The 13,756-nt window shown below is 41.7% G+C and overlaps 1 protein-coding gene across 1 annotated transcript; it reads left to right on the top strand.

Moving 5' to 3' along the window:
- Positions 1–2,305: 2,305 nt before the first annotated feature.
- On the top strand, positions 2,306–5,018 carry BTG1 (BTG anti-proliferation factor 1). The gene is made up of 2 exons (NM_173999.3): positions 2,306–2,766; positions 3,712–5,018. The coding sequence occupies exons 1-2, from the start codon at positions 2,619–2,621 to the stop codon at positions 4,077–4,079; spliced, it is 516 nt and encodes a 171-aa protein (NP_776424.1). The 5' UTR covers positions 2,306–2,618; the 3' UTR covers positions 4,080–5,018.
- The last annotated feature ends 8,738 nt before the right edge of the window (positions 5,019–13,756 follow it).

Raw genomic sequence — 13,756 nt, 5'->3', positions numbered from 1 at the left:
TGGGAACAGCCTCACCAAATTTCTGGAAAAAATATTACTAAACATATATATGTCCAGATTTGAAAACCATTAGCTATTAACATTGTCCACTATCTAAAGCTTGCATTTAGGACCAATATTTACCTCCTTTTTTCCCTCCTGAGTACTCCCTAGATCACCCTAGTCTAAAAGAGTAATTTCTTAAATCCATTTCTCTCTTAAAGGAATGATTTAAAGTGGGAAACACACACATACAATAGAAAACAGTGGGAGGAAAACCCCTTCTAGAATATGTGAGTTCAACTTTCTGTTAAACTCTATTCTACTGATTTTAAGAAGCATTTAGAAAGGGTCCAGCTGCTGTCTGGGAAGGCAGTTAAAAGTAGTGACCATTTCATAGTGTGTGCAAATGCTAAATCACTATGTAGTACACTTGAAACTAGCATAATATTGTACCTCAAATACATTTCAATGAAAGAAAAAAAAAGCAGTGGAGAAAACATGGGCTGGGAGACAGGAATGAATTTGGATCCTAACATTTTGTTAATTTCATTATTTCTATTTTGTAGATGAGTCAGTTCAAGCTCAAAATTTTTGAAGAAGAAAAACTCACCTGACTTCTAATCTAATGCTCGAATGACTGATGGTGTATGGAAACGAACAGAGCAGATGAGTAAGGGTGGTGGGGGTTAGAAGGATATCAGAAAATCTAAATCTAGGGCTATGGTAATTTTAAAGATTTACTTGTTTTCCTATCTCCATTTTGAGTAATGCAAGAGGTTTCACATCCCTAGGGAAGTAATTACCATGACATTTACTTTTAAGCACAGTTCTATCTGCAGAGTCCTAGAAGGAAACGAATATATCTATTTACCATTATTTTTTATGCACTGATGCATTTATTCAAAGAAAACACTTTCATGTCAACGCTTTTAAATAATTCAGTTTTACTATCTTTTAAAGTATTTATTTCACGTGTAATTATTGTGTATAAATGAAAAAATAACCTAAAAGCTATTCTTTCAAGCCCAGTTTAACATATTTCATTCAAACAACAAGTATTTTTCTCCTACTGCTTTATGGTGAATTGTACTTTCCCCTTCATTTCTATACCCTTTGGCTCAGCAGTGTTTTGCAATATTGATGACCAGCTAAGCTCAGGATATTTATTTCCATCTGGTAGAGTTCAACTTCTGCCTCTTGTTTGCTTTCTCCATCTGCCCAGCTCACCATCTTTTTTTTTTTTTTTTTCTTTTCCCCTCCTCTTTAATGGAGTTCGGGTTAACCCTCTCGCAGGCCTAATCGCTTTAGCAGGCTCATGCCTTCGTATTCCCGCGGACCCCCCGGCCCCCGAGTTTGGCAAGTAGGACTTCAAGTAACCTTAAATGTCTGCCCTAGTACTCTCACAACCTTCAAATTTTATCTTTATTTTCTTGTTTTATAAAGAACAGCAAAAGGCGAAGGCTGAGACAGTTACTTAGCTTAGAAAAAGAAACAACCTTCGGTTTTGTGCGTAAACGGTGTAAAACGCATTATATAGATTTTTTTCTGTTTATAGATTAAACGTTACGGTTACCATACTTATCTTCAGTAACAGGCTTTCTTATCAGTTTTAAGATGGGTTCAGTAAGGACTCCATTCTTCTCTCCTTTTGACTCTTGATGTCACTGAACAGCAACCATAAAAGGCTTACTAACCCTCGAGAGCCGGTTCGCTCCACTTTTCTCCACACTCCCTGTATCCTCAGCACTGGTACCCGCACCCCGCTGCTCATCCTGTCCGTGGAGCCAGCCACGTAGACTAGGCGTCGGGGACAGGATGTAAACACCGAGTACAGTCAGCGGGCCACTGCCATGCAGACGTATCCGTGCCGCTGGCGCGGGTGTACACAGCCTAAGCCGGGCTGCTTTTATCTGCACAGCATTAAGCCTCCTCGCAGGCTAGCCCGGGCAGAGTACTCTTGCAGAGGATGCGCTGGCGCGGTGCCTGGAGTTGCTGGAGCGGGAAGGAGGAGCTAGGGCTGGGGGGGGGGCGGGGCTTTCACACGGGCACCCCTAGTTTCTTCCTTCCCCCGCCACTTGCTCCCCCTTCTCCTGCTGCCACTCCGGGGTTTATTTGTTTACAAGCGGATTACGTCAGCTCCTCCCTCTCTTCCCAGTCTATGGACCCGCCCCCTGGCCCCTTTTTCCCGCCCCCTCCGACTCCGAATCTGCTTGCGTCACAATGGTGCGATCTCTGGATTGGCTAGACTCGGCCGTCACGCTCCAGCTACGCCACTTCCTTTCCGTGGCTTTATAAAAAGTGCTGCACCACCCCTTTATCTCTTAGCCCGTCGGAGCTGGAAATGCAACTGTTGGGAGCTTCGGAGGCTGCGGAGCTGGAGGCGGAGGCGGCTGGGGAGGTCCGAGCGATGTGACCAGGCCGCCGTCGCTCGTTTCTTCCACTTTCCTGCCGCCTCCTGTGTCGAAAATAACTTTTTTTACTATAAAGAAAGGAGAAAAAAAAGTAGCCGTACGCCGCTCACGCCCTCTCTCCCTCTCAGCCCTCTGACTTGTGAGGGAGCCCGGGGTGGCCGCTCCTCCGTCGGGGCCGCGCCGCCGAGCCCCGGCCGCCCCGGGCCGCCCCCGCCCGCCGCCCCCATGCATCCCTTCTACAGTCGGGCCGCCACCATGATAGGCGAGATCGCCGCCGCCGTGTCCTTCATCTCTAAGTTCCTCCGCACCAAGGGGCTCACGAGCGAGCGACAACTGCAGACCTTCAGCCAGAGCCTGCAGGAGCTGCTGGCAGGTGAGCGGGCCGTGGTGGCAGGAGGGCGAGGGACGCCGCGGGGGGAGGGACGCGGCCGCACTTGCCGGGGCCGGGCCGTCGGGGCCGCGGGAGTGTCCGTAGCGCCCCGGGCGACCGCGCTCGAGTCCGGCCGCGGGATGGTGGCTGGCGCGCCGGGCGGCCGCTAACGGCGGGTCCCGGGGAGGGTTTGGGGATTGGGTCGAGGGCGCTCCCTGTCCCCCCACGGTTGGCTAACGGAGGGGAGAAGAAAACTGACGCACAACAAAGAAACTAAAGCCGACCGAGGCGGGAGCTGCGGTCCTCGGACGTTCCGCGGATTTCGGGGGACAAAGGACCCGCGGGGCTGGGGTGGGTTCGACGCTCTCTCCCCCCACTCCGATCCAACCGTTGCGGGCTCGGCTGTCGGGCCCGGGGGTAAAACGGCGCGGCTGCCCCGAAGCCCGCTCGGGACGGACGTGCGGTCTCCCCGCGCCTCCTAACCTTGCCCATTAATCATCGGATTTGTCACCGGCACAATTACAGCCCTGCCCAGAGTGTGGTTTAGGGTGGCTTGTTTTCTTTCCCTTCGGGGTTAACACTCCGGTGGCGTTTCTCCTCCAAAGTCATAAACCCCATTGTGTGCGGCCAGGGTTGGGTGGAGAAAGTAAACAGGTTCCCGCCTGGCCGCCAGTGCCGTCCGGCTGGCGCAGGCTGCGCGCCTGATTCCCGTTTTGGCGGCTCAGCCGGTTGGTTCCCGGAGATTGTTTTGTCCCGTGCAACTGTTATTTCTAAAACCCTGCCCTGCTCGTTTTCCATCCACACACATCCGCGAATGCGATGCTGGGCTTTAAAAAAAAAAGTTGATATTCGGCATTTTCACTCAAAGGAGCCAACGGAAGGAGGAGACTAAGGCGGGAGCCGGCAGTAACGGCGTCTAAGCATTGTTTTCTCTCTTTTCTTCTGTAGAACATTATAAACATCACTGGTTCCCAGAGAAGCCCTGCAAGGGATCAGGTTACCGTTGTATTCGCATCAACCATAAAATGGATCCTCTGATTGGACAGGCAGCGCAGCGGATTGGACTGAGCAGTCAGGAGCTGTTCAGGCTTCTCCCAAGTGAACTCACGCTCTGGGTTGACCCGTACGAAGTGTCCTACAGAATCGGCGAGGATGGCTCCATCTGTGTGCTGTACGAAGCCTCACCAGCAGGAGGTAGCACCCAAAACAGCACCAACGTGCAAATGGTAGACAGCAGAATCAGCTGTAAGGAGGAACTTCTCTTGGGCAGAACAAGCCCTTCGAAAAACTACAATATGATGACTGTATCAGGTTAAGATATAGTCTATGGATGGATCATCTTATAATGGATGGATAAATTTGATTTTTGCTTTGGGTGGGCTCCCCTTGGGGATGGATTATGGAATTTAAACCATGTCACAGCTGTGAAGATCTGGCACAAGATAGAGTGGTAAAAAAATTTTTTTAAGTGACAGTGCCATAGTTTGGACAGTACCTTTCAATGATTTTAATAGCCTGTGAGTCCAAGTAAATGATCATCTTATTTGCTAGGAGTGAAGTCCTAGGATGGTTTCAGTTTCTCCCAGACATGATACCTAAATTTTTACGTCAGTCCCTTTAATGCAAATCTGTATTTCTTTGCAGTAGAACTTGCAGAGAAGATTTGCACTATTACTCTTAAAACTTGTTATCCTTTTTGGCAGCTCAATAGGAAAGCTCAACATTTTAAACATGGAAATACTGGAAATTTTATGACAAGACTTTTACCTAGCACTTAAATATGTATAAATGTATATAAGACAAACTAGTAAGCATGACCTGGGGAAATGGTCAGACCTTGTATTGTGTTTTTGGCCTTGAAAGTAGCAAGTGACCAGAATCTGCCTTGGCAACAGGCTTTAAAAAAAAAAAAGACCCTTAAAAAGACACTGTCTCAACTGTGGTGTTAGCACCAGCCAGCTCTCTGTACATTTGCTAGCTTGTAGTTTTCTAAGACTGAGTAAACTTCTTATTTTTAGAAAGTGGAGGTCTGGTTTGTAACTCTCCTTGTACTTAATTGGGTAAAAGTCTTTTCCACAAACCACCATCTATTTTGTGAACTTTGTTAGTCATCTTTTATTTGGTAAATTATGAACTGGTGTAAATTTGTACAGTTCATGTATATTGATTGTGGCAAAGTTGTACAGATTTCTATATTTTGGATGAGAAATTTTTCTTCTCTCTATAATAAATTGTTTCTTATCTTGGCATTTTAATCAATCTCTTGTCATGATTATAGAGGTTCAGCTAAAAGAAATACATTTCTCAAAAGACTCAGGTTCTGTAAGCCATGTGAATGTCAGTTGCACACTGGTCATGCTGAAAAACATTTGTTAAGGAGTAAAGATGATTTTTGTATACAAATTTAGGTGTTAGAGGGGTAACATACTTTTTCTAAGAAAAGTTCTAAAGTTGAAATATTGGACCCAGTCCCAAGCTAATGGCATGAAATGAGGATGAGACAAAGGTAACATCAACCAAAAAGAGTTACTCAAAGGATTACATTTCACTGCTTCCCTGTTGAAGTGAAGAGAGAAACGTTCCATTCTGGCCCACCTTTGAAAAAGTTATTTTGCCCCATGGATTCCTTGTTCATTTAGAAAATCCTGGGGCAGGTGACCCATAGTCTTAAAGACCAGACTAATCACTGCAGAGATTGGTTGCTATTTTGCCTTTCATCAGCTGCAAGATTTACATAAAAAATCACTTAAGCTGGAATTCAACAAAAGGTATGTTTGCATTTTTATTCTCAAGTTGAAATGCTGAGTTCTTGATGCATCATTTTCAGACTTCAGATAAATACAAAGAACCTAAATGAAACAAATGAACACTTCTTGCTGGAGTGTAGATTGCCCCACTAACCCGTATGATAAAGCTCTTTAATAATTCTTTGGCTGTAGGAAGAATAACATGGTTTTTCAGTACAAGTTGAAAATGAAAAATTTCTTGAGTTTTTCTCTACGCAAGTATGTTACTAACATAGTGTCTTTGGGGTGGTATCCATGTAAACATGTTCAAACTGGAAATAACACAATCTAGGTTATTTGGAAATCGGTAGTCTGAAATACGGAGTTTCATTTCTCCCTGTACATTCTGATTTTTGTAGAGACAAAGGACTACCCGGCTAAACAAGCAGGTATTAAGAATACAGAGGGTGTTTGTGTACTTTTACCAGCAGGCTGCCCTTGAGAGTTTGAATTAAAACCACAGCACATGGACTATCCTTGCCACTTACTAATGGTGTTATTTTTCAGTCTGTTTTTCGGAATCCTATCCCCACCCCCTCTAGTTTTTCAAACAATACAATAAAATAGCTGGTAGTATAGTTTTTACACAGATCTTAACCCAGTGCTGACTGCTACTGTTTACCAACTCCAATTCATCTGGTAACTCATTTGAAGTTGTGTGTGCCTGTGTTCAGAAGCCAGTAACTGGTAAAGCTTTGCACACTGGGATCTGGGGCGAAGGATGACTTTCGGACAGTTTAGGGGGATATATTTTAGTACCTAAAACTTCTGTCAAGGCTTTTCTCAGATGGGGAGTCATTCTTGAAGATACTGCATCAAACTTTTTGGTATTTTAAAGAAATTTGAAGCAAGGAGAACTTAAAACAATTCAGGTGATGCCTGGCGTATAAGGAACTGGTAAAATTTCCTCTTTAAAAGGCTTGCAAACATCACTAAGACCTAGCATCCAGCTGTTTCCTGTGACTTTAACCTTAACATTCCCTGGACAATTGTCTCCAGTTTAGTAACTATTTAATACATCTTTTTCATTGCTTCTGAGAATGTTTTACTGAGCCATTTTGATAAAAGCATTTGAGTCTCTTGTATGCACACCTGTGTGTCAGGCCTATACACATAGACATTTGTAACTGTGTTGTGTACTTTTTAAAAAAACTTTGATAGAATTTAAAGGGCATTTTACACTGCTTGAGTGAAGAGTTTCTTAGGGATCCTATCTTAAAAGGATCTGCTTTTTTTCTCTTTAACTGCTTTCAATATTGTTAGTTGCCACTGGCCCCAAGATTCGTGTTTATTAGCACTAAGTTTAGAAATAATTACTTTGAATTTTAACAGGTAGTTTTTAAATTGCTTTCTTTTCTTCAAATGTAAATACTGTCTTGCTCTATAATGCAAGAATGAAGAAGGCTTAAAGTGGATTGTATGGACAGAGTTACCCTATTTCCTGCAGGATAATGGGGCTGTTTGCTTTCCCCCTGCAATCTGGAATGACAGTCACATGTTAATCACTCTTAATTTCCAATATTTTTGTAATGATAGACTGGATAGGCCACTAGAAAATTGCTTTCTGGTACAATTGCACAAATGATTTCTCCCATATTGTAGGCAGACACTTAACCGTCTGAACCACCAGGGAAGTCCTTAAGTCACTATAACTCAAATTGCAAGTAATGTTGTTTTGTATAGGTGTTAGACATCACAGGATTGGCCTTCAAATTAAAAAGAAGCAGTATGCCTGACTCTTCTTGAGTTTCATGACCAAAGGTTTCAAACTCCCTTTAATCTTAGAAACAAATATATCTACTATTGACATTTTCTTTGGCGATTTTTAACATATCTGATACTGTCCTTCCTCTTTGTAGAAGAGAAATAAGATAACTGCAACAGTCTTCTTCAGTATATTGAAGTTTAAAGATACTGCCTCTCCCCTTTGCCTTCTTATTTCAGGCGATATGATAAGAGGCTATTGATAAACTTTGTGGGGAGATTTTGTCCATAGTTAATATATATATACATATATATATATACTTCAAAAAGTGTATTTTGGATTGTCTGAAATGCTGAATTTTGTACTTATCTGAAGGTATGCAAATAATTTAGTCTCGTCTCTCAGTCTCTGCAATCAAACTTTTGTATATGACTGCTGCCAAAAGTATAGCAATGGTTTATTTTTCCTGTTTGGAAACATAAGTTTGAAAAAAATCTTTTGTGGTGAAATGGTTAGTAGTTTGTGCTACTAACCAAATCCAAACCAAGCTGCTTCACGGAGTCCTTAGTTCATTCACATGAATACAAAGGGGCCAGAGGAATTCATAGGTTCAGTTACTTCTCGTTATTTCTATGAATCTTTGTTTTCTTCTGAAAGTGAAGGAAAGTCATTAAGCAAGATGTTAAGTTTGGTGATTTTGAGATGCTCCTGAGCAAGTGAGCCTTAGATTGTATTAATAGTGAGGGTTGGCACCATTTCCTCAACAGACAATTTGTGGAGTATAGTTGCCAGTTACTTTAACTGCCATCTTGACTTGATGTACCAGTTTTTTTTTTGGCATTAATCAGTGTGTCAAACAGGAGTGGAAAAATGGTAAGGCTTCTGTCACAGGATACTCAATTTTCTTTCTTTTTTTTTTTTTTTCCTTAATGCTTTGTCATCTCATAGTTGAGTAATCTTACGGGGAACATTTGGAAGTTCAACTTTTGACTTTTATAATGAGTCTTCATGTTAATTTGTCGTTTTAGTGTGGACGATGCAGTAATCTTTTAGGAATTCTATAATTATAGATTATTAATATTGAGAGAACTGATTCACGTCCAGGGTTGGATAAAAAGGGAAAGAATGGAGAAAATGAAAAGTAGGAAACTTAGCTGAAATGGAGGAATTGAAAGGTTTAGTAGTAAAAATGAATTTGCTGTGGTCATAGGTGTTCATCAAGAGAGGTTTGTGCACCTTGGTCTTTGGCAGAGAGTTTGGGAAATACTACTGTAGGGATTCTGTAATTCATGAATCGAGGACAAAGTCTACATTGAGTTTGTTGGTGAACAAGCAAGTCAAAGTGGTAGTGAGGTTTATGGCCCATATTAGGTAGAGACTGAGCTTGGGGTAAGAGTGATGAGACGCATAAATAAACCACATTCCTACAGGCATTTTTAAAGAAGTTCAAATGTAGCGCTCAATGCCTTTGTCTCAGTGTTTTATAAAGGGAGAAAATTTAAGCTGTCTACTAGACTTTGATGGTGATAGCCTCGTTCTTGGTACCTTTAAGTTGTGAAGGCGTTTGTGACTGCATTCCTCATGATAGAAGGATAATTGAGTGTAGGCCAGACACCTATCTTCATAACAGGGGCCACACAACGGAGAAAAACTGTCATTAACTGCATTCCTGTGTTTGGAGAATATTACATCAAACACTAATTATTTCAAACTGTACATTGATAAAGACATGTTTGCTCATGGGTATTCTTTAGTAATTAGATAGGTTGTCCCCAAAGTTATGTCATTCTTTTAAAATATTGTTGCTTGTGTTTTCATGTGTGTATGCAAAAGCACGTGGTACATTTTATAAATCCATGTATATTAGGGCTATACTAAAAATTGTATTGATGGGGTGCATGAACAAAAAATTGAAACTATTTCTCTAGGTTATCACTAAAGTAGATGAGTGTTTTTTCTCTCAAGAGTAAGTTGATCATTATGTTCTTTAAGTGATGATATTGTCTTAAAAGAAGCTGTGGTAGCAATCCAGAGAAAGTTGTTTAATTTTCGTTAATCTGCTTGAGTACTTAGTTGTAAAATTAAGACATCTTTTAACACCCAACAGGTACCCCAAATTAAGTGCTAATACCCATTCAAAGTCCATGTGCTCCTATATATTAAATTATGTATTGACATGTTTTAGAATTCACATTTTATGTTCTTAGAAATTTTCTTTTTAAACATTAGGGTTCTTGTAACATTTCATTTATTTGCATGGTTGTAAAAGAATGGACTTAATGTAGTAGTAGGTCAGTGCTTATTTACTTTTTGCAATTATGATTTAGCCAGAAATCTTGTTTCTTTTCCCTCTTGTTCTGAGCAATCCCTAAATTTTTAGGAAAGAAAAATGACTAACCATTTGGACTTTATTTGAGAAGATTCTATATATGGGCATAAACCTAAAATGGTCATATGTAACAGTTATGCTATAAGTTAGACTGAGTGCATTTTTCAGTCTTGATTTATGGCAGTTTGTCCCCTCAAGTCAATAGACTAAATGGAGTTGTATTTTCTATAAGTTGCACTTGTAAGCCTTCAGGTTACCAATGTACATTTTTATTTGACCACCCAACAACTGGGTGATCGGTAGAGAGGTAGATCGGTATTTTTAATCTTTATTTCATGGATAGAAAACTTGAGGTTTAGGGAGTTAAATTTGCACCAAAGGTAAATAGCTAGTAAATGGTTAATTCATAATTTGAACTCAGGCCTTACTGAACCCAGAATCCAAGTTGTTAACTCTTAGTATATTGTGATATAGATTGATTTACCTTGTTTTGACATTGTTAGAACATGCATGCCTTAACTTCTCATGGCTAATTAGTCATCTTTGGTCATTTTCAGCCTTGAAATCATAATCTTTTTACCCTCTATGCTCAGGAAGCATAAAACTGTCTTAAACTAGGCTTCTTTCTTTGGGAGGCAGTTAGAATTTAGTATAAAGAATACTTGTCTTGGACTTCCCTGGTGGCTTAGATGGTAAAGAATCCACCTACAGTGTGGGAGACCTGGGTTCAATCCCTGGGTTGGGAAGAGGAGGGCATAGCAACCCACTCCAGTATTCTTGCCTGGAGAATCCTCATGGACAGAGGAGCCTGGGGTCGCAGAGAGTCAGACGCGATTGACCAACCAAGCACAGCACGCCGTCTTGGACTTCAAAGAATGAATAGGAGTCCAAGGTGTACGGCTCGCACCTTGTGGCTTTGGACAAATCGCTTAGTCTCTGTGGGCCTTTTCACTTCATCTGTGAAACTGGAGATAAAACCCAGTCTGTTGTTAAGGTCAAACACCTAGGAAAACTCCAAGCACCGAATGGCTGGATTCCTAGAAGTGGGATGAACACTCCATATCATGGGAGCAGATGAACTATGGTGGGATGGATGCTCTGTATCACGGAAGCAGATGAAGTATGGAAGATGGTTTTCTTGCTTTCTTGAAAAGTAGACGGTGTCACCTGCCAGTGCTTGGAGTTTCTTGAAAGTCTTGCTTTTCCAATAGCTGTGAGAAATATGCTTGTGTTTTTGAAATAATATAGGAAGGAAAATGTCCCCCTGCTCCCCTCTGTCTTTTAAGGGTGAAGATACAGATAACCTAGGACTTGTACATTTATTTTACAGACTTTCCCTTAACATTGCAGTTTTCAGAGCTATATTCTCAGTAAAGTTGGGAGGGACGACATTTTTCAGATCTTTTATTTATATTGAAGATACTTTAAGTTGGGACAGGGAATGAAATGATCAATTACCACTATCTGTGTATAGTGTATAGCAGTGGAACCCACATGGTGCACATTTGCATCCATTATCTTGTTTAATCCTTATAGCTCTTTGCTATATTAAAAGAAGTTGACTTTTCCCAGGGTTTGCAGTCCTTTGAGCCATATGTATTTGACTGTGTTTTTGCAAGAGATTTTCAAACAGAGCTCAGTGGTTCTCAATCTCCTTAATCTAGAGTGGTTTGAGTACCTCCTTTACTGCAAAGAAAAGCAGTCTTTTTAAATAAGTTATCAGTTTGGGTTTGAGTTTCTCCTTGTGATGTAACCTGATACAACCTTTGCTTGAATCACTACCAATATAATTGATATTTTTCTAGTCAGCCATTGGTGACTCAATGACCATGAGTTCTTTCTGGTTTAAACTCAAGTCCCTTTTTCTGTGAAGGTGTCTTCATTGAGCTAGATAGTGTAACACTGCATAGCTCTATGAAGGAGGCACACTGAGCCAGCAGAGCTTCTTGCTATTTTGCAATAGTATATATTGGAAACTATTGGAAATATATATATATAGGAAACAAAAGGCTTCAAGAGACTTAGAGGCAAAATTCCTTAAACCCTTTCAGAAGTCTTGCATCTTAAAGTCCCTGTGTGGTTCAGACCTTGCTTGGAGTTGTGTGTAGCTTTGTAAATGAGTCATTGTGTTCCTGTCATGTTTAAGGTTGCGAGGTAAGAGTAAGAGCTGGGAACTAACTGAAACAAGGTTTGGGTGGCCAGTGCTATCAGTGAGTCATGAGTTATCCCATGAGACAGCAGTTACGGTTGTGGAATTAGAGATGGGGTACTTGTGCAATATTAAAATAATAGATGTCTGCTGTCTTCTACTTCCCAGATTCTTGCATTTCCTCATTTCCCTGACCTTTTAAGTCTGCTGGGATCCTTTCTAGTGGTTAACGAATGATCAGTGTTTTGTCTTGTATCTGTTACATTTATTGAACAAATACTGAGCCCTTCTATGTGCTAAGTACTGTGCTATAAGCACTGAGGATACAAAAATAGTCACTGTCTCTGCTCTCAAGGGGCTTGGAGTCTAGTGGCAGAGAGAGAGTTACCTAACAAACGTAAAAATTGGACCTGAGAGATACTCAGGGAAGGAACATGGTGGAGTGGTGTCCTGAGAGACCTGACTACTGTAGAAAGCCTTCCCAGAGAAAGGGCTACTTGAGCTGAGACTGAAGGATGAGTAGGGGTTTTCAGTGAAAAAGGCAGGGAAGAGTTAAGTGTGTGGCTGCATTCCCAGGTGGTTCAGTTCAGTTCAGTCATTCAGTTGTGTCCAGCTCTTTGTGACCTTGTGGACTGCAGCACGCCAGGCCTCCCTGTCCATCACCAACTCCCGGAGTTTACTCAGATTCATGTCCATTGAGTTGGTGATACCATCCAACCATCTCATCCTTTGTCATCCCCTTCTCCTCCCACCTTCAATCTTTCCCAGCATCAGGGGCTTTTCAAATGAGTCAGTTCTTCACATTAGGTGGCCAGAGTACTGGAGTTTCAGCTTCAGCATCAGTCCTTCCAGTGAATATTCAGGATTGATTTCCTTTAGGATGGACTGGTTAGATTTCCTTGCAGTCCAAGTGACTCGCAAGAGTTTTCTCCCAACCACAGTTCAAAAGCATCAATTCTTCAGTGCTCAGCTTTATAGTCCAACTCTCACATCCATACATGACCACTGGAAAAACCATAGCTTTGACTAGACGGACTTTTATTGGCAAAGTAATGTCTCTGCTTTTTAATATGTTGTCTAATCATAACTTTTCTTCCAAGGAGTAAGTGTCTTTCAATTTTGTGGCTGCAGTCACCATCTGCAATGATTTTGGAGCCCCCAAAAATAAAGTCTGTCACTGTTTCCATTGTTTCCCCATCTATTTGCCATGAAGTGATGGGACCAGATGCCATAATCTTCATTTTCTGAATGTTGAGCTTTAAACCAACTTGTTCATTCTTTCACTTTCATCAAGAGGCTCTTTAGTTCTTCTTTGCTTTCTGCCATAAGGGTGGTATCATCTGCGTATCTGAGGTTATTGATATTTCTCCCAGCAGTCTTGATTCCAGCTTGTGCTTCATCCAGCCCAGCGTTTCTCATGATGTACTCTGAATATAAGTTAAATAAGCAGGGTGACAATATACAGCCTTGATGTGCTCCTTTCCCAATTTGGAACCAGTCTGTTGTTCCATGTCCAGTTCTAACTATTGCTCTTGACCTGCATACAGATTTCTCAAGAGGCAGGTCAGGTGGTCTGGTATTCCCAACTCTTTCAGAATTTTCCACAGTTTATTGTGATCCACACAGTCAAAGGCTTTGGCTTAATCAATAAAGCAGAAATAGATGTTTTTCTGGAACTTGCTTTTTTGATGATCCAACGGATGTTGGCAATTTGATCTCTGGTTCCTCTGCCTTTTCTAAATCCAGCTTGAACATTTGGAAGTTCACGGTTCACGTACTTTACCAGGTGGTACTAATGGTAAAGAACCCGCCTCCCAATGTGGGACACCCAAGAGATACAGGTTCGATCCCTGGATCACGAAGATTCCCTGGAGGAGGAAATGGCAACCCCCTCCAGTATTCTTGCTGGGAGAATCCCATGGACAGAGGACTCTGGTGGGCTACACAGTCCGTAGGGTCTCACAGAGTCAGACATGACTGAAAGCAACTTGGCACAGGTATACGGAGGAAGACCAGTGTGTCTG

This window comes from Bos taurus, chromosome 5 (assembly GCF_002263795.3).
Source record: "Bos taurus isolate L1 Dominette 01449 registration number 42190680 breed Hereford chromosome 5, ARS-UCD2.0, whole genome shotgun sequence".
NCBI lineage: Eukaryota > Metazoa > Chordata > Mammalia > Artiodactyla > Bovidae > Bos > Bos taurus.
Note: the sequence above shows the minus strand (reverse complement) of the source record. Positions and strands in the feature narration are given on the sequence as shown.

Coding starts and splice junctions, on each gene's coding strand:
- BTG1 (NM_173999.3), top strand. CDS start 2,619: ATGCATCCCTTCTACAGTCGGGCCGCCACCATGATAGGCGAGATCGCC. Junction 2,767..3,711: donor CCTGCAGGAGCTGCTGGCAG/GTGAGCGGGCCG, acceptor TTTCTTCTGTAG/AACATTATAAACATCACTGG.